We start from the raw sequence: 26500 nt of genomic DNA, 5'->3' as shown, positions 1-26500 counted from the left end.
TTTTTGACAGGATAGGATATCTCCCAGTTGTGGTCACCATAGCCCTCCCACCACCAAAACTCTCGTAGCCCCCCACCCTAATCCAATGTGATTTCCCCTGACCCATCTTACATTTCTCCCCTCCCGTGCCCCACACTTATAGATATATATCTATGGTCATCTTTCAAGGTTAACCATATGCCCAGAGGAATCAGTGTGGACCTGGAGTTAGAGGAGCTCTCGTCTCCATAATGTACAGGGAGAATCTGGCCTATTAGCATCCAGGGAAGATGAAACCGAATTGGAGCTTCATAACTCAAGCACTTCTTGCATTCTTGATAAGGAGCCAGGGAAACTGAAAACAGCAAACATCCATCTTTGTCTACAATGTGGTTTTTGTGAACTATGAACTCCTCATTTTGAGAAATCTGTTCCTGAGACCCTCAGCTGAAAGCTGTAATTCTACCATGTGTCGATTAACTTGGGAAAGCAAAAGTAACAAGAAATAAAGCTTCAACAACATGTCAGGCTTAATTTTGGGATTAAAATGGTTTTCTTAATGAAGGATATAAAATTGGGAGAGCAATCTCTATTTGATATGGACACTCCTGAAAGGCTCAAGATTCAGGATGTTTAGATAAAGATTGAATATGAATTTTGGGAAAGGCAAAAAGGATTCCCTTCTCTCTTCCTTTGGGCTGACTGGACACAAATCAGAGGCTTAGAAACATATCAGAATTATTTTTGTCTCTTCAATCTCTAGATTGCTATAGAATCTCAAAGCCAGAACTCTCACTTGGATTTTCTACTTTCTTCTAACAAATTGTTGGGGGGCGGGTAGAGGGTAGGATAGGGGGATTTATCCTTCTGCAACAATAATCCTGTCTTAGTTTTCTTCTAATTAAAAAAGATCTATCTTAGACTTAAGTGTATCCTCATTTCCCTTTAGAGTAGTTTTAAGTTTTCAGAAATTAAGGAACTCAAAGATGAAGATGCACCCAATTCCCTGTGTCTTCAGTCACAAGATCGATCAACAACTTGGAGACTCAGGAAGAACCAATGCCACAGTTCAAGTCTACTTGGTTGAATTCTTTCTTGCATGTGCAAGATCAGCCATTGTTCCACTGAGGCCTTCAACGGATTGGATGAGTCCCATCCACCTTTGTGTGTGTGTGTGTGTGTTTTTAAAGATTTATTTATGCATGCATGCAAGAGTCAGGGTACAGGCCAGAGGTGTGGGGGGTAAGAGGATTCACCAGAGACAGAGTGTGAAGCAGAACAAGCAGATTGAGTCTCACCCACATTGTAGAGAGCTCTCTGGTCTACTCAAGTCACCAGTTTTAAGGTCAGTCTCGCAGAAGCATCCAGAATGTTTGAGCAATTATAGGGGTACATTGACTGAAGCAAGCTGACCTATAAAGTTAACCTTCACAAAGCAATATCATGGTCTCTTAAACACACAAAGGGAAAAGCACTGCTCCCAAGGAGAGGTGGATCTGTTCCTCAAACTCTAGGGCCAGACAAAATTGTCTCTGTACTTGTCCTAAGTTTGACTAGAACTGCTACAGACACCCAGTTAAATTCCTCTAAATGTCCTCTCCCTCGGCTTTTCCAGAGGGCAGGGGCTGGCCCCTGGCCTGGCACTGAGTCTATAAGTCAGAGCTGAGCTGTGCCCCTCACAGAGACGCACCTGGCTGGAAGGGGAGAGATATCCAGCCCCCAATAGGGAGCCCACAGTAGTGAGAGTGCAGCCCAGCAAGACTTCTTGGAGACAGGGTTAAAAACAACAATTCCTCTGTGAGACTGGTATCTATCCTGGCAGTTTGGAGATGGGGAGGGTATAATAGCAGTTCTGACATAGCAGTGAACTTGGACTGAATGACACATAATGGTGAGAAGCAGAGGCACAGGCTCTGGGCTGGCTGCTGTGTGACCTGGAGCAAATCATTTAACCGGACTGTATTTTCATTTCCATATCTTTAAATGGGGACCAATAAAATTGCCTATTTAGAGCATTGATGTGATGATTTCAGAATGAGGCCACTTACAGTTGTCTTTGGCATCAAGCAAAACACTCAGTGTCACCTATTAGGACTTTTTTTTTTTTGCAAATTCTGGATTTTTTGGAATCGATTTGGTCAATCTTCAAGTGTAAAGATAAATAAGGCAAATCAGGGCACACCTAGTGCTCTAAAAGAACTGGTTAGATTTATTTACTCAGAAGCAGTACAGTCTGGACCCTCTAGGAAAGGCAGAGGTAGTTAGCTTCATTCCTTTACATTATGCCTGAAGTGAGTCCTCGGGATTTAGGAATGCTGAGAATGCAGTTTACCTTTTGTTTTTGCACACACACCTTGCTAGCACATCAGCCCCAGACTGAGGGCCACTGGGTCTAACAGCATTTCTAAGGAAGCTAACTGGATGGCTCAGACTGGCCTAGGGGAAAATGTTAACAATCTTTGGTACAGCACCACCTTGTAACAATAAACCATCTATCACAGAGGAAGGAGGCCTTGCTGGAGAACCAAGGTCAGGAGTTAGTCTCTTGTTTATTATTTTCATCAAGAAAACATGTTTTTGTCAGTAATCTCACAGTTGGACCTGACCAGGTGTTGATCAGGTTTCAAATGGTGGGGGTAGTGGAGGAGGAAAGCTAACTGCCTGGGAAGGAGATCTGCTCACCTCTGTGGAGACAGTGGGCTTTCCTGGGGTGTCCTGTACAGGCCTGTACCCTACACACTCCTGTAAGGTAGAGCCCAGACGGACATTGAAAAGAGGTTTAAGGTCACACCCTGAGGTTAAGCTTTGGCCTTGGAATCTCTTTTCTCTGGGCCTTTTGCTATAATTACCTTACAGCAAAATAATGGGACAATATGCAGACAAACAAATCAATAAACAAGGGAACAAACGAAACACTCCAGCTAGAACCCTTTCATTGAATGGATACTTACTTTGGAGTCTGAGAAATATATATATATAAATTACTCATTCTGTGGTTTCTTTCATTTCATTCAGTGTCCCCCAACTCCCTGCATAGAAGGCCCTTCTCCCTCTGGCATGTCCTAACAATTTGAAAACTACTGGCCTGGATATTCTCTAAAGGCCCTTCCAGGCCTAACATTCTGTGTGGTTCCATTGCCTTTGGCACCAAAGTGACCTCAAATCAAAGAAGCCATTTCAAGCCTAGCACAGCTTTGTCTAAAAGGAAGATGTGAATGGTACAAGGCATTTCACCTTTTCTAATAGTCATAGAATAGGAAGTAAAATAAAACAGGCAAAGTTCATTTAAATAAATTTTATTCCAATGGGTCCAAAACAGCAACAATTCAACATGTCAATGATATCAGTATAGGGGAGATAATATATATATATATTTTTTATTACAAAAGTTTATTTTTACATCATTTTGTACATTCTTTTTCCATCTCAATTGTAATCCCCGCGGGTTTCCCATCACCAAGTCACCCATGTGCCATCACCATAATCCCGTGCATTTCCCTCCCCCCACCCCGTTTTTGATCCCATTCCCCACTCCACCCCCACAAAATGTCTCTGGTATATGGTTGTTCACTATTTTTGTTATTTTCCACCTGGTCCATTATACTTCTGCTATGAGTGAAACCATCGGTATTTTTCTTTCTCTTTCTGGCTTATCTCACTAAGCATGATCTTTTCCAGTTCCATCCAAGTTGCTGCAAAAGACATGTGTTTCTCTTTTTTGGTTGCTGAGTAATATTCCATTGTATATATGTACCACATCTTTTTTATCCAGTCATCTACTTTTGGGCATTTGGGCTGCTTCCATGTTTTTCCAATCGTAAATAAAGCAGCAATAAACATGGGGGTACAAGTATCTTTTTCAATCAGTATTTTTGTGTCTTTTGGGTAGATACCTAGGAGTGGGATTGCTGGGTCATAAGGAAGCTCCATGTTTAGCAGTTTGAGGAACCTCCAAACAACTTTCCATAGTGGTTGTACTAGTTTGCATTCCCACCAGCAGTGCAGGAGAGTTCCTTTTTCTCCACATCCTCGCCAACATTTGTTGTTGCTAGTTTTTTGAAGATGTGCCATTTTCACTGGGGTGAGGTGGTATCTCATTGTGGTTTTAATTTGCATCTCCCTTATTACGAGTGATGTTGAACATTTTTTCATATGCCTGTTGGCCATCTGCATTTCCTCTTTGGAGAAGTGTCTTTTTAGCTCTTCTGCCCATTTTTTGATGGGGTTGTTTACTTTATTTTTGTTGAGTTTCATCAGTTCGGGGAGATAATATATTTTTAAAAATCTATGACATTTTGGGCCCTCCCTGGTGGCGCAGCGGGTTAAAGCATAGCCCTAAGCAGCGGGTTAAAGCATAGCACTAAGTAGCTAAAGCCACTTCCGCATGAATTTGATCCCTGCCTGCCCCAGAGGAAATCCACATGGCGTGGCAGACCTCTCCTGACCCGCCCACTGCTCCCTCAGCAGTGTACTTCATAGATCTGCCTGCTCTGCTCCCTGCTCTGTCTCTGGTGAATCCTCTCACCCTCCACATCTCTGTCCTGTACTCCAGTTCTGTATGAATAAATACAATCTTTAAAAAAAAAATCTATCTTCCCTGCCAACCACCCCTCCAAGCCCCTCCCCTTCCCCCCAACACCACACACCTCAATTCAGATTTACCATCATATAGCAAGTGCTTGGCAGTCAGGTGGCTGGTGTTTGCCATACTGGACTGGAAAGTAGCATACACAGGACCTAAGTGGTTCTGAGTCTTTCTAAGAACACAAGGGCATCAACCTATGAGTTTAATGGGGGAGATCCATGGGCTCATGGGTAGTGAAGCAAGCTGAGGGCCTGTTTCTGTTTTTATCAGCCACAACACATGCAGTGACTGCTCTTCTTCTCTTGTCCTGGAAAGTGGCCCATGTGATTCACCAACTGGTTTCAATGACTTGTACAGCAGGTAACCTCACTTTTCTATCCTTCCGTTGGTTCCCCTCTCCTGGATTATTTAATTTGATGCTTGTCCTGGGATATATATATATATATATATATATATATATCTTTAAAAGATTTAATTATTTATGCATAGGGAATGGGGATCCAGGCCAGAGGTGCAGTGGCAGTGAGTGGATTCACCAGAGACAGAGTGGGGAGCAAAACAGACAGATCGATGAGTTACACTTCTGAGCAGAGCATTGGGTGAGGTCAGGAGAGGTCTACTGCACTATGTAGATCACCTCCAGGCCAGCGATTGAATTAGCAGTGAAGCAGCTGCTGCTAGCTTACAGTGCTGCATCCTAACCTGTTGTGCCATCAGAAAGGGCCGCTATATTATTTCTAAGTTTTCTTTTCTAGTAACTCCAGAAATCCACATTGACCTTGAGATTATTTTGAAAACTGACTCTTGCCTAGTCCCTGACTTCTGTCATCATCCCCACTTAACTATTTGAAGGCACAAAAACAATTGGAAGTCATTTAATAAATTTGCTCAACCTTTTATCTCACAGGTTACTTAAGCTTTTTTTCACCTTTTAGCTTTGATACATAGCACTGTATACTGTGAACAGCAATAGTTTTCTTTTGATGTTTGCTTATAGGAACAAAAATATGGCTCAGTGCAGTCATGTTACAGCACTGTAATACAATGGAGATGTTTTGTTGCTTCTTTGGGACTAAAGTGAACATTAAGACTTCACAGATTTGCATACAGACCAGGTTTCATAGCCATTGGCTGTCTGGTATGACAAATTTAAATCTAAGGGCAGTATTTTTGATAGCATTTTTACTTTGTGACTCAGAAAATAGGAATAAAATCACCTTATTCTTTATAAGAGAAGATTGGAAGAGCAGTGACTGAGAAAGCATCTAATTTTTTCCCTACTCTTCCATAATTGAAACAACAACTGTATGCTTAGAGATGCTCAATTTCAAACACTGTTACATCTTAGTATGTGTTAATGTTTATTCAGTGTTTCAGTTTTGATAAAAGATGAGGAATTTCTGCCATCTTTCCCAATTTTTCAGCCTGGATATCTTAGGTTCTTTGTCAACCAAATTATAATAATCCTACTAGCTTAGAACTACAATCAAATAATCACCTTATTAAATGAATTATATTTCTTTTTTGAAGTTAATTTCCCCTTCTGAATCTCCAGGAAAAGCTGCTAAGAATTCCTCTTCAACTGTTGACTTCGTTTGGTTTAGATATTGAAACATTAGCAAATAAATAACTTATAGAGCATAAGCATCTTTGAATTAGAGGCACCCATTTCTATCAGAAGGGCAATGCTTTGTATCTGAATCAGCAGAGAATCATTTTCCCTCCTAGTACTTGCATCCTTACCTTTCTTTTTCTTCTAAACTCTTACTGTTTCATAGAGAGAAAAATGAGCACAGTGAATTTGGATGAACACATACAACAAATGAGACACAGAATCAGGAATTATATCCACAACTCACCAACTCTGAACTAGTGAACATTTTCTCAATAATTATTTATGATTAGAGAAACACATTCCGACGCCAAATGGATTCAGGACAGACACTCTGGTTTTCTGATCTGGTTTCAACTTTCCAGGCCAGCTCCTTCTGATTCCCAAACGGTACATCTAACTAGACAGTTCTCATTTTGAGCTAAATGTGTACGTGTGTTGGTATGTGAGCAGGGGCTACACACAACCCTTTGCTGTTTAAGATGATTATATCACTTACTGCAAAATGAAACACTGATGTGAAAATTGAATTGTGTGTGTATATACATATTTGCAAATATCTATGCAAATATATATATATTCGCCCCCTGCCCCACAAGATACCCAAGGGGATTTCTCTTAATAGCTCTTTGCACTTGGGTAGCCAGTTGGCCTTATTTTGGCATCTTCTGATTTCAGATCAGCAGTTAAAGCAATTATGTGAACATGTCTCTACCCCTCAGCTTGCTTTTTAGGCCTGGAGTCTTGATATATGTCTCCAAATACCTTCAAAAGTATAAGAGGAAAACCATAACCGGGATATTTTACAGTGCTCATCATGTGTTACTCCTTGCGAGGAGTCTTTTGCTTTTGCCTCTGCCTCTTGGAGACAGAGGGAGCTCTATTTCTTTCGGGTTCTTTTATGCAGACTCCCCATAGTTTATCTTGGCATCTTCAATGCTTTTCGCAGCCCAAGACAACTTTCTCGCAGTTTCCCGACGAGGCTTGGCGGGGCTGCCTCTCCCTCCACCATCCCGCTGGTAGGCGGGTCTGCGGCCCCCAGCGTCGCTGTGTCAGCCAGGAGAATGGGAGGGGCGGCGCCAGCTCCTACACGCTCCGCCAGCGGCGGCCGATACGATTATTTACTCCCGGATCTTGCAAGGCTGTTGCAGACGCGCAGAGCTAACGGTCTTAGCTTGCCTGAGGCCCCGAGGCTGAGGGCTCGCCGGCTCGGCGGGCTGAGGTTCCGGGTCCTTCGCCTGAGGCTGGTAGGGGATGCTTACAGTCAGAGAGGCCGGGCTCAGGGGGCGTGGTGGGCTCCGGGCTAACACAGCCAAGCCAGGCCTGGCGGGGGTGGCGCAGTTCAGCCGCTTCGCGAGCGCTGCCTATAACTTCTGGCGCGAGACCAGGCCATTGCCTCTGAGCAGCCCTACGGGTACCACCTTGGAACTCAGGATCTGTCCGGCACAGGCCCGCAGGGAACCCGGCGGAGGGCGTGACCCGGGCTCAGAAGAAGGGGAGCCTGAGGGCTCAGCGCCAAAACCGCTCGGGTAGCCTTGGGCAGCCGAAATCGTAGCGACATCTGCGGGCGAGCGAACAACGCTTCCTGGCGGCGCGGGGTTCAATGGAGCTGCCCCGACTTCGCGAGCATCCCTGCACTGGCCAGGGGTCCAGCTTTTCATCTCGGTACCCGCCCATGCCCCGGGCGGGGAACGCTGGCTGCGCACACGCGGGACCACTCCAAACCGGCGGCTTTATGCCACCGGAGAATCGGGTTTAGGGTTTGTCCAGGCACCTCGAAGGACTTGGAAAAGTCTGTTTTCCCACTGTGGGCGGTGATTGTTCTCGCAGTCTTTTGCCTTTAGAAAGTTACTCCGACTCTTTTGATTGTCCGGAGTGAAAAGGAAAAATTAGACAGTGTGGTCTGTCCCAGAATGAGGGGTTCCAGCGGGAACCAGTTCACGGTGTATAACCAGTTACAACCAGAGTGGCAAGTCCAGTCCATTGACAATTCAGCCCCGGAAGGGGTTAACTACATCCTGGCGGTTCGGTTTACATGTAAATAGAGAGCAGCTGCTCCGCGCGGGCCCCCGCTGGCCCTTTTAAGTTTTTGATTGGTTGCCAATGACATCACCGCCAGTGTTTTAACACCCAGCGCCCAGAGCGGCGTCGGTTGAACCCGCCTTAAAGGGGCGAGGCCACGCCCTCGGCTCCTCCCTCTCCTATTCCCATTGGCTGCAGCCCGCTCCGATGTAGCGGTCATCTTTCTTCGCAAAATTATTGGCCCAAAGTGCAGTCGGTCAGCAGCCGGCCCGCCCCCTCAAAACCTTACATTTACAGTGTAGCAAAAGAGAAAGTAACTATGTTGCTGCTGGAGATCAATGAAGCCAAGTGAATGGGGGTTGAATGCGCGAATCCATAGCTGAAGCAGAGCGCCAGATGGGAAAGGGCTATACTATCTATGAAGTAAGTGGAAGTCTCTGCGGCTGGTCTGAGAGTCCAGGGTTCTGTGAGTGAGTGAGGTGAGTGAGTGTGTGTGTGTGTGTGTGTGTGTGTGAGAGAGAGAGAGAGAGAGAGAGGAGAGAGAGAGAGAGAGAGAGAGAGAGAGAGAGAGAGAGAGAGAATGAACGATGCTTACTCGGGAGCAGGTGAGGTTATATGCTGTTGGCTCATGCTGCTCTGTGCGTTTACTGTCTCTGCAGTCTACTTGGATTTGAAGCGAAGAAAAAATGAGGGTTGTTGGTGTGCTTTGCGGCAGTTTTAAATGCCTGAGGCTTGTAAGTAGGATGTGTTGGGAAGGGAGGATATTAAGTGCCTCAGAAGTGGGGAAGGGGCATTCTCTGGATCTTCAATTTCTTTCTGGCCCCCGACCTAGACGTGGAAATACTACTGAGGGAAGGGATAGGTCAGTATTTCTCTGAGAGGTGGGCTGAGTCGGTCTGGATGGTTTCACAGGCCATCTCTCTTCCGGACCCTCTGCTGCAGAGATGCAGATCTCCTTATACGCTGTGCTTGTTGTGTATGAGCCACGCACTCCGTTGGGGCTCACACCAAGGTGTGAAGTGGGGTCCCGTTGAAAACAGGAGTCCTTTTCAGGAAAGGCACTGTTGATCCTGGACCAGCCCTAACAGGTAACAATGGCAAAGACTTTCACTGCCTGGTCCAACTGGAAACAGTTTTAGCTTCTGGAATAGTACTTGCTCTTCACTAAAATACAAGGGAGAAGGGAGGGAGGCAGGACTGCAAGGGAGGGAAGGGATTGGATCCTTTACTACCATCCAAAGGTGGGTGAGAGAAACCCAAGTCGTGGGGATTTATGGACTTGATGGATGTGTGCCTGTGTGTGCATGTGTGGATTCTGCCTGTGACACATTGGCTGTGTGTCAGAGAATGGTGACGATCGTGTGTAGATGGATGATAAATGACATTTTCCCGGTCATCATTCAAAGTTCATTTAGGTGGGCAGCTCTTGCAAGGGGTTGAGTTTCTTTTCTGTGGGGGAGCCACTGGGGCTGGGTTCTAGAGTGCCCCTATACCTCCCTAAACACCAACTCTTTCCAGGTGCCAGTCATAAAAGGGGAGGTAGATCAACTGGGTAGGCAACACTTAATTGTCCCTTTCAATGGGACAGGCTAATTAGGAAGAACTCTTTATCCAATCCATTCTCTTGAAGAGGGTAGTATCTGTATGGGACTGAAATATTGTACACATTCGCTGCTTCCCAAGGAGAAAAGCTCTAGGTGCCAGTGGGGAAATGCAAGAGGGAAAAGAGTTGAAGGGGTGGGTGGGTGGGAAGGACATGGGGGTAGGAAGCAAGGGAGCTAAGTTTGATGGATCTGCGAGGGTTGGAAGTTCCAGACCTGACTCCTTGACCTGAGGCTTCATTTCATGACACCCATTTTTAATGAAAGGGGACTTGCAGGTTAATTTATAAGAGACTAACAGAAAACACAGGGGGTTATAACTTGACACTATTTTTAAAGGATCTGGTGAAATGAAAAGGTCCTAGTTAAAGAGATTCATTGGTGAGGGTGTAATTCATTCTAGGATGAAAAGTTGATTGATATCCACTTCTGTTGTATATTTAGCTACTATATGTTTCTTTGAGCCATGCCAGAGCTCTTGGGCCTTCCTTTGCCTTTGCAGTGGATGAGGGCATTAAATGCAAAGAGCACAAGGCAGGACAAATTGGTCTTTCTCAGAAGGTTGCAATATACTCCTGACCAAGAGAGGCGGTCAGGAATAGGTGCTTCCAATTCCAGCTTCAGTTTTTAATCCTTTGTGCTTTTGTCTTGTGTAAGACTGAACTTTGCTGTAGAGCCAGGAAAGATAGTGCATCAACACTTGCACAGACTGTACATTTCACCTTGAACTTAGCAACCAAATGGATGGGGGCCCTCCATTTTCCCTTCTCTTTCAATCCGTAAAAATGAGTTGGACTTTTGGAGGGCTACACAATAAAAGGCACTTAGGTTGCCAAGGTGTTCCTAGGGGTGGGTGAGACTGTCTTTTGTGTCATATGACTTTATTCTTTCTTTCCCCTTCCCCTTCTTTACAGACTGTCTTGAGTTCTTCTTGAATTGCCGGTTTTCAGCCTCCTCATGCCTCCGTCTCCTTTAGACCACAGGGTAGTAGTGGCATTGTCTAGGCCTGTCCGACCTCAGGATCTCAGCCTCTGTTTAGACTCTAGCTACCTTGGTCCTGCTGCCCCAGGCAGTAACAGCACTCCTCCGGTCATTGCCACCACTGTTGTGTCCCTTAAGACTGCGAATCTGACGTATATGCCCTCATCCAGCGGCTCTGCCCGCTCCCTGAATTGTGGGTGCAGCAGTGCCAGCTGCTGCAGTGTGGCAACCTACGACAAGGACAATCAGGCCCAAACCCAAGCCATAGCCACTGGCACTGCCTCCACTGCCATCGGGACCTCCACCACCTGCCCTGCCCACCAGATGGTCAACAACTCTGAGAATGCAGGCTCTTTAAGTCCATCAGCTGGAGTGGGTAGCCCTGTGTCAGGGACCCCCAAGCAGCTAGCTAGCATCAAAATAATCTACCCCAATGACTTGGCGAAGAAGATGACCAAATGCAGCAAGAGTCACCTCCCAAGCCAGGGCCCTGTCATCATCGACTGCAGGCCCTTCATGGAATACAACAAGAGTCATATCCAAGGAGCTGTCCACATTAACTGCGCCGACAAGATCAGCCGGCGGAGACTGCAGCAGGGCAAGATCACGGTCCTAGACTTGATTTCCTGTAGGGAAGGCAAGGACTCTTTCAAGAGGATCTTTTCCAAAGAAATTATAGTTTATGATGAGAATACCAATGAGCCCAGCCGAGTGATGCCCTCCCAGCCACTTCACATAGTCCTCGAGTCCCTGAAGAGAGAAGGCAAGGAACCTCTGGTGTTGAAAGGTAATCCCCCTGGGCCCTGTTCACGCAACTTGATGAGTGGGGCCACTTGGGGTTTTCTCTTAGAAGCCCCAGCATCCTTCTGCACCTGGCTGCAAATGACCAAAATTCAACTTTCTTCTTGTCCTCCCTTCTCTGCTCTTTCTTAATTATTTTGGTGTTGTGAGAAAGTTCCAGCAACTTTGTGTTGGAAGCCAGCAGATTTGGGTTCTGGTCTAGATTCAGCTGCTCCTTTGCATTGTGCAAGTCAATTCACCTCCCCAAGACTGCTCATCTTTCTAAAAGGGGATTTATACAGCTGCAGGGGGTTTGTACCACTAGCTGGTCTCCATTTCTGACCTGGTAGGTTTATTCCAATGAATTGCTAATTGGGAAGATATTGTCTCTCTCAACCAGTGTTTGTGGAACTGGAACACATGAAGCAGCAGTTCTGGGGAACTACATGTAAACCTACAGATACCTGTTCTTTCTGTAAGAATTCTCCCCTTTTTCATCTCCCTGATCTGCTGGGAGATTTTTAGAAAGTAAACTTCAAAGGCAGAGATCCTTAATTTAAGGCCCCACAGAAAGTGTAAGTTCACCAAAACATCCATTTCTCTGCCAGAGCTCCAAGGGGGACTGTTTCTGAACAACTTCCTAACCCATTCTCTTTCTGACCTCAAGTGACAACTGTTGCCATCTTGGTTTCCCAGAAGATGGAGTGGTGAGTGCACTGAGTGCAGAATAACTGAGTCGGTGTTGCTGAGCCTTAGGGGAATTAATTGCCACCATTGTCTGAACTTCCATGCAGTGTTATCTAAACAAGCAGTGTCCCTCATCTTGTGTCCATCACGGTTGTGGCTCTTTGTTCTCAGAAACTGACATTAGGGCACCTGCCCACCTCCCTAATGTTTTGGTGTCTTCTACCTGGGATGGTAATGAGGTTCAGAGAACTCTCCTTCCTTCTCTTGTGTTTCATGTACATGTACTAGGCCACAAGCCTAGTCCATGTCCCGAAATGTGTTGATGGAGGATATTGCTGTATCCTTTAGAACACCTTGCATATTGAAATTGTAATAGGCCTTTGGGATGAACAAGGTTACTTACTTTGTCTTAGTGGGACCACTCTGCATTTTCCTTGTCTTCCCTATGATGCGTTCTGCCTTTTGTTAGGTAATATCCTTGGAAATGTGGCTCAGAATGCATTGGGTATAATCCCCTTTTCCCACTCTCCACTGCTCTCAACCTCATCCTCACTGAACTTGAGGATCACAAAGCTACTTTTCTTAGGGCTAGTGGATGCTGGGGAAGGAGAACATCTTGGAGGACATGTCCAGTGAGTTAGAATGTTGTCCATTGTTTGTTGTTGATGGTTCTTTGTGGGGTAACAGATATGTTCAGATTTCCTCTGTGTAATTCTGCCTTCTGTTGCTTCATATTCTTGTTTGTTTGACAGTGGGTGATTTCCAGTAGACTTACCTGCCTGGGTTCTCTCACCTGAGTCATGACTTGCCTCATCTTTTCCCAATGAGAAAATTTAGTCTACAAATTTCCCACTTGTAATAATTTATCTTAAAGAGCAAAGAAAGAGCTGGCCAATGGGTTGATAATCTCCATTCTCATGCAGAGTACATTTTGATAAGAAGGGCTTTCAAGTCCATGTGATCCGAAGATGATCCTGGACTTGAACATGGAGGTGACTAGGATGAATTGTAGCCCTTACCTCCTGCTTTGCTATGGGCCTTGCTGTATACAGGGTTGCCTGCCAATCACTGAGAAATGAATCTCTTGGGTGCTGCTGAGGAAAGTGGGGTTCCTCTCCACCTCCTGTGGACACAGCTGAGAGCAGGGCAGCCTGGGCTTGTCCCTCAGTGTCAGTAAGATTGCCTCAATGGGGCGGGGCTGGACACACTGCTGACCTCACCACTGGGCGCCCTGGGAGGCCGCTGGGAGGGCTCGTCATTTTCGGGTTGGTGAGACACAGCGGCAGTCGACCTGGAAGACGCGCTGGTAGTAGAGGTTGGATTGTTTGTAGTCTTTTGGGCATTTTCTTCACTTATCTGGGAATTTGGCTTACAATTTGTAGTTTATGAGCAAAAGAGTCTGTAATCTACTTTATTTATTCTTATTGTGCTCTCTTTGGGGGGGGGTGGCCTAGAATGGGGACCAAGATGGGAAGGAAGGGAAAGAGAGCAACATTAGCATACCCCTATTTATCCTCTCCTTTGGATAAAACCAAAGGTTAATTCCATGGCACCACTGAAGTGAAGAATGGGGTGGGCATCTCACGAGGCATGGCCAGTAACTTCTCCCAGGTTGAATGGGTCAAGCAGGTCATTCGCTCTGGCTTTTCTGCTGAGGCTTATTTTAGTAATCCTTCCCCTGGTAAGCTGAGATCTTATTTCAGCAAGAGTAGTATTGGTACCATTTTGGAATGAGTGATTTTTGCAGGGAAGAGGTGGCAGGGGGTGGGGTAGATGAGGGGTAGTTTAGTAAGAACATGAGATAGAAAATTCTGTGGCCTCATTGATTTATTTTCAGAGTGTTTAGTAGAATCTTGGGTAATTTACAGTTGGCCCATTGGATTCTCTAGTTTATGTTTGTAAACATTGGTTGCTACCCTCCCTGTCCAAGTTTTATGTCCCCTGGTTTCAATGCCCTGTTCTCCATTTTTGGTGCCGCTGTCAAGCAGAGAGGCTCCATGGTTGCCATTTTAGTAACCCTGTGTCAGATTGAGATGACACTGATGAGAGGCCCAGAAGTCCCTGGGATTAAGTTTCTTTTCTAATTTACATCCCCTCCTTGTTGTGACCTATGTCTGGAACCATGCTTCATTCTCATCTTCCCAAGGATAAGTGGCATCAGACTGGTACTTCTACTCAAATGACCCACATAAATGAATATTTATGGAGTTCAAAGTCTTTGAAAGAATTGCCCTTCATTTTACCCCAAGTTGATCTTTAATATGACTTCTCAACAAATCGCGTGAGCTGGCTAGGCAGCCCTGGCCCTCCATGGCAGCAACCATCTTTATTCTTATGCTGTATCAGTGGAAAGCATCCTTTCTCCCTTTCCAGTAAGGCTGGGTTTGGGAAAATATTTTCTTTTTTACCTATGTAAGTAAGATCATCTACTACAACTTCCTCCAGACCTGTAAGACTTTTATTGTAAAATTTTTCTGAAATATGGACAAGTAGATAAAAGCCTATTGAGCCCCAACAGACCTATCACAGAGATTAAGTAATTATTAATATTTCCTCTATTTCCTTTCTCTTCCTTTTTGGCTGTTCAAATATTTTATGGTATAGGCAACATTATAATGTATTGAAATATAGTTCATGTTTAAACTGAATGTTTTAATATGACTTCTCAACAAGTCATGTACCCATTTTTGAGAGTTTTTCCAAACATAGTCTCTTCATGACTAACTGCCTGGCAGGTGTGGAAAGACATCTGTAGCTTAGATTGGGGGGGGGTGTGCCTCCTTGAGGGGCCCTGTTGCTTCCCTTTGACACAGGTCAGGCCTGAGCCTCCTGTACTTGCTCTGTGCTACACAATAAGGGGATATTGCCTCAGTTTGCCCCACAGGCCTGCTCTGCACTGGGGGAGGATTTGGGGAGAAAGAGAGGCTCTCCTCAAGAAGAACATAAAAAGGGGAATTGGATTTCTACACTATAAATGGGACATGAACCACTGAGATTGCATGTTTTTCCAGGTAAAAAAAATTCTAAAGTAGATACTTGTAGGCAGCACAGATTTATGACAAGGTAATGGCTAAGTTCAGAAACAGATTATTTCTGTTTCTGCTTTGTTTGTGGGGAAGGGAGTGGTGGACAGAAGTTCCTCTCATTTCCCAGAGATGTTATGAGGATTTCTGCAAGGTGTGTGAAATGAAGCTGTTTCTGTATTCACAGACTTACTGTTGTTATTCTGAGTCTGTGTTTAACTCGCAACTGAGCCATCAGCCTTACAGGAAATGAAGACATTCAGGTGGGGCTGTGGGGTCCTGTACTTCTGAGGTCTATCTGGGTGGACTTCTTCTTAAAATTATTTATTTATGCATACAGAACGGGGTCCAGGCCAGAGGTGCAAGGATGGTGAGAGGATTCATCAGACAGAGTGGGGAGCAGAACAGGCAGACAGTACATTGCTGAGGGGAGCAATGGGCCCACAGGAGAGGTCTGCCACCTGTGTCCATCACCTCCAGGGCGGGGGAATCAAACTCACACTGAAGCATCTGTGCAGTGCTGCGCTTTAACCCTCTGTGCCACCAGGGAGGGCCCATGGGTAGAAGTGTTACTACCCATGTGCGGTAGGGAAAATTGCTTAACATCTTCCTTCATTTCTTCATTTATGAAAAAGGGCCTATAGCCACTAGCTCACAGCACAACTTTAGAAATTAAATAAATTAATGCTTGCAGCATGTGTAGACTTTCCCTTATAAGTGGTAAGCACTCGATAAATGGAGTTCAACAGTATTATTCCTCTTGTTGAACAGACATGGTAATATCAGTAAAAGACAAATTTGCCTCCTCTTCCAATAGAGTACAAATAACAAGCTAGGTCTAGCTGTGTGTGTGTGTGTGTGTCTGTGTGTCTGTGTGTTTGTGTGTGTTGCTATGGCCTAAAAATAACTTGGTGACTGTTCCCTAATTTAAGTAGCATAGAGTGGGAGTGCCAAGTAATTACAAAAACATGCTGGGTCAAGAGGCCAGAGTAATTTGGGCATATCTTAGATTTATTTATTTGTAGGGGAATTTGTAAAAATGTGACAATAAATCTGTCCAACAAATGTCCCATAACTAAATAATGAACGTATAAAACTATTAAGTTTTGCTTTTCCTGGCCTCTCGTCAGGCTGATTTATTTTTGGAATAAGGTTTGCATCCTGACTATAAAAGGGTGGGTGGAAGGAGGGGAGAATGTGTTTCATTTTGAAAAGTCCTGGAAGCTTTGGGTGGTGATGAGATGGAGTGAGAAGGGAAAGGGAAGGGAATTCACTGAAAGGTGCACACTTGAAGAGAGTCTGGAAACTTTTCCCTGACTGCTTCACAGGGAACCACTTTGAGCTACCTGCTTCCTAATTAAAATGTAAGTGAAAACTGTGTGTTCTCCCCTCCCCTTCCCCTGTGGTTCCATCTGCTCCTCACCTGTCTGTGCTCAGCAGAGTGGAGTTTCGTGCATTGATGCCTGGGTTCAAATCCAGGCTTTTCCACTGGCCAACCCTAAGGCACCTGGGGTGACTACTCAGTACCCAGCCTCTTCTCCACTGTAAAAAGCAGGTGATTCCAACATCATCACAGGATGACCTGAAAACATGTAAACAAATTACCTAAACTCAGAGCACTCCCAATAAATCAGGCCCCTGTGCCTTGTATCCCCACTTCCCGATCCTTTCAGAAGCTCTGACATCAGACATGGGGTGAGAACAGGGGCTGGCAGGTTGTTCTAAGCATTATAGTAGGGGCTATGTGAACTAGGAAGCTGATCCATTCAGATCAGTTTCATTAACCATCTGGCTTGTGAATGGCAGGTTGTAGGTGCCCCTCTCCTGGCAGTGGCAGAGAGTGATTTGTATTGAGAAAAAGTAGGCAGGGGTAGGCAACTGATTAAGTAAAGCAGTTAGGAGAATGTTATTTTTGAATGTGCACATGTAGGAGAAAGGGGATGGGTGGGTGGTGGGTGGTGAGCAGGCACAACTTCCTACTTGGTGCATTGGGCCAACCCAGCTGGAACTTTGAGGCTTAGTGCCATTACAGATGCAGAAGGACTCTCTGCTACAGACTCCACACACCCTTAGGAGTGAGAAGGGAGTCTGCCCAGAGCTGCCCTGCCTCCCCAGACCCAGTGTGAGCCAGTGACATCTTCAGTCAACATCACAGACTCACCCTGCCCCTGCATTTCCAGGGGACAGATTGGGCATAAAATGTGTGGCAAGGCCCAAACAATTTAATCCAAGCAGGTAGATATATACGCACTCTACATGAGGGGTAGGTATGCACTCTACATGAAGGGTAGATATGCTAACCCCAGGAGAGGGCATCACAGCTTTTTGTAACAACACAATCCCCACTTTTGACCTGGAAAGAGCCCTTGAAGCCCCCTAGTACAGTGGTTTTCACTGCACTTTGCCCATTAGAGTCACCTAGAGTGAACAAAAACCTCAGAAGCTCAGTTCCCCGCCTCCAGCGATTCTGATTTAATTGTTCTGGGCACCACCTGCAACGTCAAGAGCTTTAAAACCTCCCCAGATGATTCTAGCACTTAGCAAAATTTGAGAACCATTGATCTAGTCCAGTCTTTTCATTATGCAGTAACAGAAATAGGGCCAAGAAAGGTTTATTACTTGTCCAAGGTCACATGCATGATTAATTTTAGAGCCTTGGTCCTTTGGCTAAAATAGGATTTGCCTTTGATAGGTTGGTGTGTGTGTGTGTGTGTGTGTGTGTGTGTGTGTATTATCTAATGACAGTGGTATCTAATATATAGCATACATATATGAAATAGCTTATTCGATCATTTTGGGTACTTATGCCATTTTTTATTCTTGAATTCTGAGATTGCAATCCAAGATTATAAAGATCTAAGTCTAAGATCTTTGAAACCAGCAGTTCATAAAGATCTAAGTCTAAGATCTTTGAAACCAGCAGTTCATGGCCCTGGTATTTACATGGATTTTAGAGACAGTGGACGCATGTTATGTTGATTGAATCCCCTCTTTTAGAGAAGCAAATGGTTTAAGAAAGCTAACAAATATATCAAAATGCACTTCTGACTCTATTTGTCTCAGGTTTTTAGACATTTTGGTATGTTGGTCTCCACGGAAGTGCAACCTGGTAGGCAGAGAAGATTGTTGCATTTGGTCAATGATAGTTAAGAGTTATTGAATGTCTTCCAGAGCCTTCAGGCTGTGCCTCTACCTCGACCCTTAAAATGCTACAAGGAGGCCCCTGTCTGCACCAGGCCTGTGTCCATCCCTTTCTCTGTGACGAGTTTGTACCTGTTTGTATTCTTCACCCTCTTCTGTCACAGTCTTGTTTAGGAAGTGTTCATCTTCCAGAAATGTCATTCTCCAGGGAAGTCTATGTTTGTGTGGCATTTGGCATTTTTTTTCCATTCTGTTTTCCTTTCAAGATACAGTTTAGCCTTTTCTAAGTGCATCTTCATGGGCCAACAGAATTTCTTTCCCAATTCTTGACTTAGAAAGAAATGATTCATTGTTTTTGTTTGTTTGTTTGTTTTTAAGGGTGGGGGCAGCGTGGGGAGGTGTTTAATGGAAAAAGAAATATATGTTCTCTCTGCCTCAGAAGCTTGGGGTCGACCAGCTTCCTTGGTGCATTAGAGTGGAACTTGGTGATTTGGCTCCCGTGAGTTTTGGACATGTTGCTGATGGGAACGGGGCCTGTGGTGTTTATTGTTTCTTGCATGCTATGGTGCAGGAGGACCTGCCAGACCAAGGAGCATTGTGAGCCTTGTTTGGATTAGCCAAGAAAGGAAAACAAACAAACAAACAAAAAACAATTAAAACCCACACTAAAGGACAGAGCTGGGGAAAGGCAAGTCTCTGATTTCAGAGCCTGCCCAATTTCTCCTGAGCCAGGTGGGCCCCTCTTGGGCAAATGTTTTGCTGTTCAAATCTCCATGTAGTGTATATTCTGCATTACTAGCATGTAACTTTACTAATTCAGAAGAGAAAAGGCTGATTATGAAACCTCCACTGAATGTTATTGTAGAACATTAAAAATCATGCATTTCCTATTCTAGTGGAGGGATTCTCCTTCCTAATTATGAAGTCTTTAACTCTTTAGATGTTTCATCCAAAGCCCAGAGGAAGATCTTAGCCTCTCCCCCTGCCCCAACTATTTCTGTATATTTCATTAGTTAAAAAAAAGTATGTGTGTGTGTGTATATACATATATATACATCTATATATTTATGTGTGTATATATGTGTATACACACACACATATATATATATATTCATGTGTGTATATTTATTTACTCTACTTCTCCCTCTAGCAAGATCCACATTTTATGTTACTTATAGGAAAAGGAACCCTGGGCCTTGGGTAGGGAAATGAACTAAGCAGTTCTTTCATATAACATAAAGGCTTATTACTCCATGCTCTGCCTCAGGCAAAATAGAAGATCACTCACAGGAAGAAAAGAGTGCAGATTCATCAAATTATCTGTATTGTCCCTTAATGTATTATTTGTGGTGAAGTCCTACTCATCTTTTACTTACCTCTTCAGACTTGCATTTCCAGGGGAAAACAAAACAAAGCCAAACTCTTCCTGAGAGCCTCAACAAAGGACTGCCTTTTCTTTGTCTTCCCATCCCCAAAGCTGCCTCTGTCAGCATCTGCTGCCCATTCCCCAGTCAGACAAAGAGAGGGGGCTGCCCAATGGGCTTGTGTGGGGCTCGGCACTGGGACCTCTCGTGTTATAATGTGAGGGAGTCGCCACTTGAGACATCAGCCCATCCAATCCTTTAATACTTATATTTATTGTAAGGAAGGAATATTCCACATTCTTTGAATCACGGCTGAAGTCCACTACTATTGTGCTAAATGTTACCAGCTGTTGCCACTGGCAAAGGGGACTGAAAACAAATTGGAAAAATGGGAGGAGGGGAAAGAAGGGAGGAAGAATACAACAGTGTTGGGGCAGAGGATTCTCTGGGGTGGCAGGATAGTACGTCCCACTGGGGTTCCAGTAGGCTGTGGTCACTGGTCATTCTGGAGCATCTGATCCTCTCAACATAATGAGACTAGATATGGACTTCTAAGAGGGGCTTCACTAAAGAGACAGGGGCATTTTCTTGGGTAATATATTTCTAGTCTTAACTTAGCACATTTTGTACGATAAGACTTTCTAAGAATAGCCTCATGATCCACATGTAGTGATAGTCTGATGGTAGAGCATCATTTAACCATATGCAGTGTCTGACCAACATATTGTTCCTAAAATTAGAAAATTATTTTATGCATAGTTTGAGGAAAATTTTAATATCTATTGTGTGCTTTCTATGTTCTGGGCATTGGTTTCTGACCTATATGTCAGATCTAGTTCTTAAATGCCCTTAACCTGTGAGTTGGGGAACAAGAATTGGAACCCAGTTCGTTCCAGGTGGTCACTTGTTTAACCAGAAGTGAGCTGTAGATCTCATTCCTTAAGGTTGCTTTAACTGTGTTTTAGTTCTGGGGTACCCTGTTTGCATATGTTCCTTCCCCCTCCAGTTTCTTGTGTATTCAACAGAGACCCAGTGCAGAGATGAGTGGTACCCGCTGTGTCCTTAGAGAAGAGCTGTTTTCCCAGCCACCTTGTCTGTGACACAGCTTTGGAAATTTCACATTTCATCATGTCAGAGAGTGTTAAGGAGTAACCAATCAATTAAAGATGCTTTTGAACACTGCAACAAGATCTCTAGCATTTAGCAAATGCTTAGACTCTGTGCAAAGAGCTTTATGTCTCATGGTAACATTCCAGTTTACATGTGAGACTCAGAAGGAAAGTTGAGACTCTTGTCCAAGGTTACTCAACCAGAACTTGGGCATAGCACTGTGAAGTTTCTGCTCGGTGTGGTTTCCAATGTGGGCAGCCTTAGGATGTGTTCTCCTGGCAGGTTTTGGATTGGAGAGGGATGTTTCCTTCTGTACATATTAGCACACTCACTGTCTAGAGTGGGAAGAAGATAAGTGAAAAGTAGAGTTAGCTATAATGAGTAAGAGAAAATGGCTGATAGGTCTGGATGACTATACAGTTACATCCTGAAGACACATACCCAACAGGTGATTGATTGACATGTTTTAAATTCATCAACCATCCTATTAGTGTGGGTAAAATTGTTAACTATGGATTTCTGCCCTCAAGTAAGTGAACAAATACTCTAGTAGTTTATCATTATCCTTTGGAAAAGCTAGTTCTGCCAGAAAAATAAACAGGTTCTGTCGAACCATTTACCACTTATTGTATTTCTCTTCTGCTTTCCTCTTCTTATTTTTTTCCTAAGGCTACAAATAAAGTATGGTAACTGGGAGTGTCGCAGGGGCAGACCTGGGAAAAGACATATATGACACCCAGGAAGGGTGGCAGAATGGGCCCAGAAGGGCCCTGTGCCTGAAGCAGCATTCATTTAGGCAAAAATAGCACTGGTGCAGGGGAGGGAGGGAAATATTAAGCATTGTTCCAATGGCCCCATTTGACACATATAGAAACTGATAACTTATTTAAGAACTTATATAAGTAGTTGGTGGCAGAACTGTCATTGGTTCCATGTTTTATAATGTAATTCTGTGTATTTATTTTTTGGTAATGCTTTATTTATTTATGCATACAGAACTGGGGTGCAGGCCAGAGGTACAGGGGCGGTGAGAAGATTCACCAGAGAAAGAGTGGGGAGCAGAGCAGGCTGATCGAATAAGTACACTGCTGAGGGGAGCAGTGGGCAGGTCAGAAGAGGTCTGCTGCACTATGTGGATCAACTCAGGGTGGGGATCAAACTCGCACTGAAGTGGCTGCGGCCAGCTTGTAGTGCTGCGGAGTGCTAACCCGTTGCACCACCAGGGAGGGCCAATTCCACATATTTCTTATATTTCCAGTGGGAGTACACGCTTTTGGCTTGCATCTGAGTTGTTATTAATAAGTAGAAGTTTAAGGTCTAAATGTTTGACCAGGTCACTCATGCTTTCTTTTCCTTTCCTTTTTTAATGAGCTTATGAAGTGACTCCTCAGTGAATCATTTTTGCTGATTTGGGTTGTAGGTGGCCTTCCTATTAGGAATTTATAGCTTTTTTTAATAGAGGGAATAGAGTAGGGAGGTTAATAGCAATGGTGTCTAGAGCCAGAGCACTGAGCTTGGAATCTGGTTTTCCATAGCTTGAGCAAATTAGCTTCAGTGTGCCTTGGTTTCTTCACCCACCAAGTTGGGAGGGTAGTGACACTTTTCTCATGGGCTTAATTGGCTATGAAATCCAATAACAAATGTACAAGTACTTTGAATGTGTCTGGCACATCATAGCTAACATTTATTCATAATTTTCTATAATCATAATATTGAATAGCTACTATAATAATTTATCATCACTTACTTATATACAAGAGATATGAGTGCTATAATTCATTAAAGCAAATTGGCATGGCTACAGACGCAATGTAAGTAAAAACTCTGATTCTTTGTAGATATTTTTGTGCTCAAAGACAGTGTGCATTTTGCAGGGTTGATCATATGGAAACTGAAATTCAATTTCACTTTATCATGCACCTAAGTTGGCTTCCTGTGTAGTCATCACAGACTTTTTCATTAATGTTGTAACAGCTGCCTTTATGGGTGTGTCCTCTTTGTTTCATTTCATAATTCGCCTATTAATGAAGTGAAGCTTGTTTCCAAGCTTTGTTTGGATCCCTTCCACCCCTTGGGGAAGAATGGAAGTCTGGGACTAGTCATTAGCGTTGATATTTCCCCATTCCTCACTCCCCTTTGCTTTTTCATTCTTGATTTTCTCTTCAGAATACAAGCACCAGGTACAGGTTTTAGGGAAACCTGTATCTCAGGTCACAGGTTTTCACACCATTCCCACCTGCAATTGGAAGCATGTGTTGTAAGTCTTAGGCTTTTACTTCAGTGGCAGAGAGAGCGAGGGTGATTCCCCAACTCAGTACCACTGGAAAAAAGAACTGCTGTGGCACTGAGTGATCAGGCAGGGCCAGCAGCAGGCCCTGTTTCACAAATATGAGTCATCCCCAGTTTTACACTGTAGAGAAGACTGTTTGGAAGGGCCATCATTGCCACAGCAGCAGAAAGACCTAATGTGAGACTCTGAAAAACATGTGTTTGCTTTCAAATTTCACTCCTTGTTTTAAATATGGGCTTTTAGTGCAGTCCTGAAATATGCCCAGTGTTTAAGCCAATGAGCTCAGAGAATCTATCAGAACCGGCAAGACAACCCCCACTAGTTCTTTTTGCCAAGTTGAGGTAAAATGCCCTTTAAATAGGAGCTAATTCTCTGACAGATAACGAGCTTGTCTTCCTTGATAAAGTATGTGAATTGAATTGCATTTATTATATTAATCTTCCCTATTATGTAAAAATGCATTCACAGGCCCTTATTAGGTGAATTTCTTCATTCCTACCTGGAAGGTATGGAAACCCTATTCCAGGCCAACAGCAATGGAATGAGTTGCATGAACTCCAGGGCAAGTGTGGGAAAAGCGCTGTCTTCCCAAGGTAGCTTACTTGGGATGTTGTCATTCACAGACACAGATGTTTCACATCCAATACCTGCATTTTTACAAAACAACTTTGAGAATGCTCTGCTCTGGAGCCTGGGCATGGATGCCTCAAAGCTACCTAAATAACTACTGGTGAATCAATCTCCTGTTGGGGAATTTCCTGTGGCTGCACAATGCAGAGCTTCTCCCAGAGTGAGACATGGATAGGGACTCAGCTTGTGGCTGGACAGTCATTCTGGGAGATCCCCTGCCAGGTGGGAGGCAATGCACAGCAACTCAGTGAGCCAAAGCCTTGCCCCTAATCATTGTCTTTCCCTCTCCCCAGCCACTCATATCCCTTAAGACTCCCCATCTGGCTGCTAAGTGCTTTCAGGGTGTCTTGGCCCATTGAAAGCTTTTACCCATGGTCACTGGATTTTGCTGGTGTTCAAGTGTGTGGGGTGTAGGGATAAAAGAGCGCACTGTGGACAGTGGACCTGAAACCTCCCCTGCTGGAAACAAGTTCAAGTCTTTCTTTCCTGAGACAAGAGAGGCTATTTGATGGCTTCTGGCATCTTGGAGCTGAGTCGCTGGACACATATGTAAGTTAACATTTGTGAAGGGGGATGATGAATTGATACATTTAGTGGATAGTGACAGTTGTTACCTCACTACAATGCCCAGCAAGGCAGTCACAGGACTCGTGTGGCTAATGAGCACCTGATATGGTTCTCATCTGAGTGGCACTATACACATAATGTGCCTGCAATTTTGAGCCTACTGGTGAGAGAAATGTGGTTGTCTTGGCATCTGAAGTGAAGACAACCTTGTTGGAAATGGTGCCCTTAACTTGAGGAGTCTGTGCTGACTGTGTCATCATATCAGAATTACATTGCAGTTTTATAAAAATAGACCATCTTGCATATATGTTTTAGGGGCACAGTGACTGGAGAATCTAAGTACTCCAGCTTAATGTACTTATCTCTCTAACTGCATTTCCTGAGTGACAAGGTCATTTCATTTTGAACTTGGGAAAAGTCTTAATCATTTTTTTCACCAGAAGTCTCAGCCTGGAGACAGGCAGGTCTCTGCCACAGCTGCCTAGGACCCTTAAGCGTGTACCTCTCGGGGTTCCGTTTACTTCATCTCCCAGACTGCTCCATGTGGATAGTGTCTTATGTGTGTACTGGCACCTGTTTGACTCAGTTCTTCTTGCTAACTGAATTGATGTCGTCATATAGGTCAGGAGTATTTTGTGGTAATTTTTAAAAATCAGTTTGCACCACCCAGAATCCTACTTCTGCAATATGCATTCGGCTACACCTCACCAACATGGTGTTCAGGTCGATTGTCTTTTCTTTGGCTCTTTTCCTTTGCATTTTAAAACTATGACACTCCCCTCCCCCCCACCCCCCACCCCCAGACACCATGTGTTTTATTTCTCTCTCTTTCTCTTTTTTAGTTTGGACTCTCCTACCCTGCTGAAATCAGGCTCTCTTATCTGTGGTCTTGCTAGCCATTTCCCTTGTGCCTGTGAGGCCCTCTGAGGTCCTAGATCCTAGAAAGTGGACTTTTATGAGTGTGTCTTGGAGCTGCCCTGGAAGGAATTTTTTTAAGAAAAGACAAACTTAAACTTTGTCATTATTGCTGGGAGAGATTCCTTCAGCAATGAAAACCAGAAATGAAATATACAAAGTTTTGGAACAGTAAAAGAGGCCTCTGGGAATGCCAGGGATGACTTGATTTCTTTCTAGTATGGTCAACTTGCCACGGTTGCTCTTCAGAGGTGCTCAGGAAGGTCCAGGACAATGGAGTCTTGGACAGTTCTTCCTGATACTTTTAAAAGCTGTGGGGCTGTTTCACCAAGTCTCTAAATGGGGTAAGGCAGGTTCATCAGAACTAACTAAAAAGATACAGAAAATTAGGTGTTTTTTTCTCATGCTGTTTCCCTCAGCATCTCATCTTCCACAGTCCTGGAGTCTTTGAGATCCGTTGTTTATTTTCAAGAGCCCCTTCGATGGGCTGAGCCCTGTGTATGAGAGAAGGGGGCCCTGACAGCCCTTTTGTGGAGTAGAGAATACTCCTGCATTTGAGAAAAAATGTTGTTATGATATGATCATATGTTTTTCAATGACCTTAGTTTAAGTAAGGTCCTCGATTTTAGAGCCTACATTGCTTCCCTTCAACAGGGCACAAAAGAAATCACCCTTGGTGGTAGTGAAGTTTCCATCTGAATCCTCTGTCGCTGCTTGCCATGTCTAAGTGGGTGTGTCAGCTGGCTGGGGACGGGCACACCAGCCCTGTTGAATTTGATACACCATATACTATGCTCCAGCCATTTCTCCTGTTTAAATATGTGTCCACTGTTCCCTGACACCCCTCAGGCTGAGTGCTCTTTATTAGGCCTCCTTTCTGTTTCTGGACTGATTTCCCTCCATTTCCACCATTCGTCATTCACACAGAATGTCCAAAGGTGGAGACATGGGGAGGGGGCATAGTTGTAAATGGAAGGACAGGGAAGACAGTTACAAGATCACATGTATTAGATTTGAGCTCCGAATCACCCATATGTGGAACGAGGGGAAAAGAGTTCCAGGAAGAGGGAACAGCAGTGCAAAGGTCCTGAGGTAGAGAGTGGTTCAGACAGGCTCACACATCCTCTGGCTGCTCTCTTGTTTCTTCCGGTTGGTCATCCATAGCATCCAGCTCATCAGAGCTGTGTTGAAGTTACAGTAATTCTAGGACTGG

The 26500-nt window shown here is 44.3% G+C and overlaps 1 protein-coding gene across 1 annotated transcript in view; it reads left to right on the top strand.

Annotated features, from left to right (window-relative positions):
* Positions 1-8432: 8432 nt before the first annotated feature.
* Positions 8433-26500, top strand: part of DUSP10 (dual specificity phosphatase 10) — a 35360-nt gene continuing 17292 nt past the window's right edge. The window contains exons 1-2 of the mRNA XM_004685448.1: positions 8433-8621; positions 10714-11567. Coding sequence (XP_004685505.1) covers positions 10757-11567 — 811 coding nt within the window. The 5' untranslated portion in view covers positions 8433-8621; positions 10714-10756. The remainder of the gene's footprint in view (positions 8622-10713; positions 11568-26500) is intronic.

The sequence above is a fragment of the Condylura cristata genome, unplaced genomic scaffold, assembly GCF_000260355.1.
Source record: "Condylura cristata isolate star-nosed mole 26May11 unplaced genomic scaffold, ConCri1.0 scaffold00018, whole genome shotgun sequence".
Lineage (NCBI taxonomy): Eukaryota > Metazoa > Chordata > Mammalia > Eulipotyphla > Talpidae > Condylura > Condylura cristata.
Note: the sequence above shows the minus strand (reverse complement) of the source record. Positions and strands in the feature narration are given on the sequence as shown.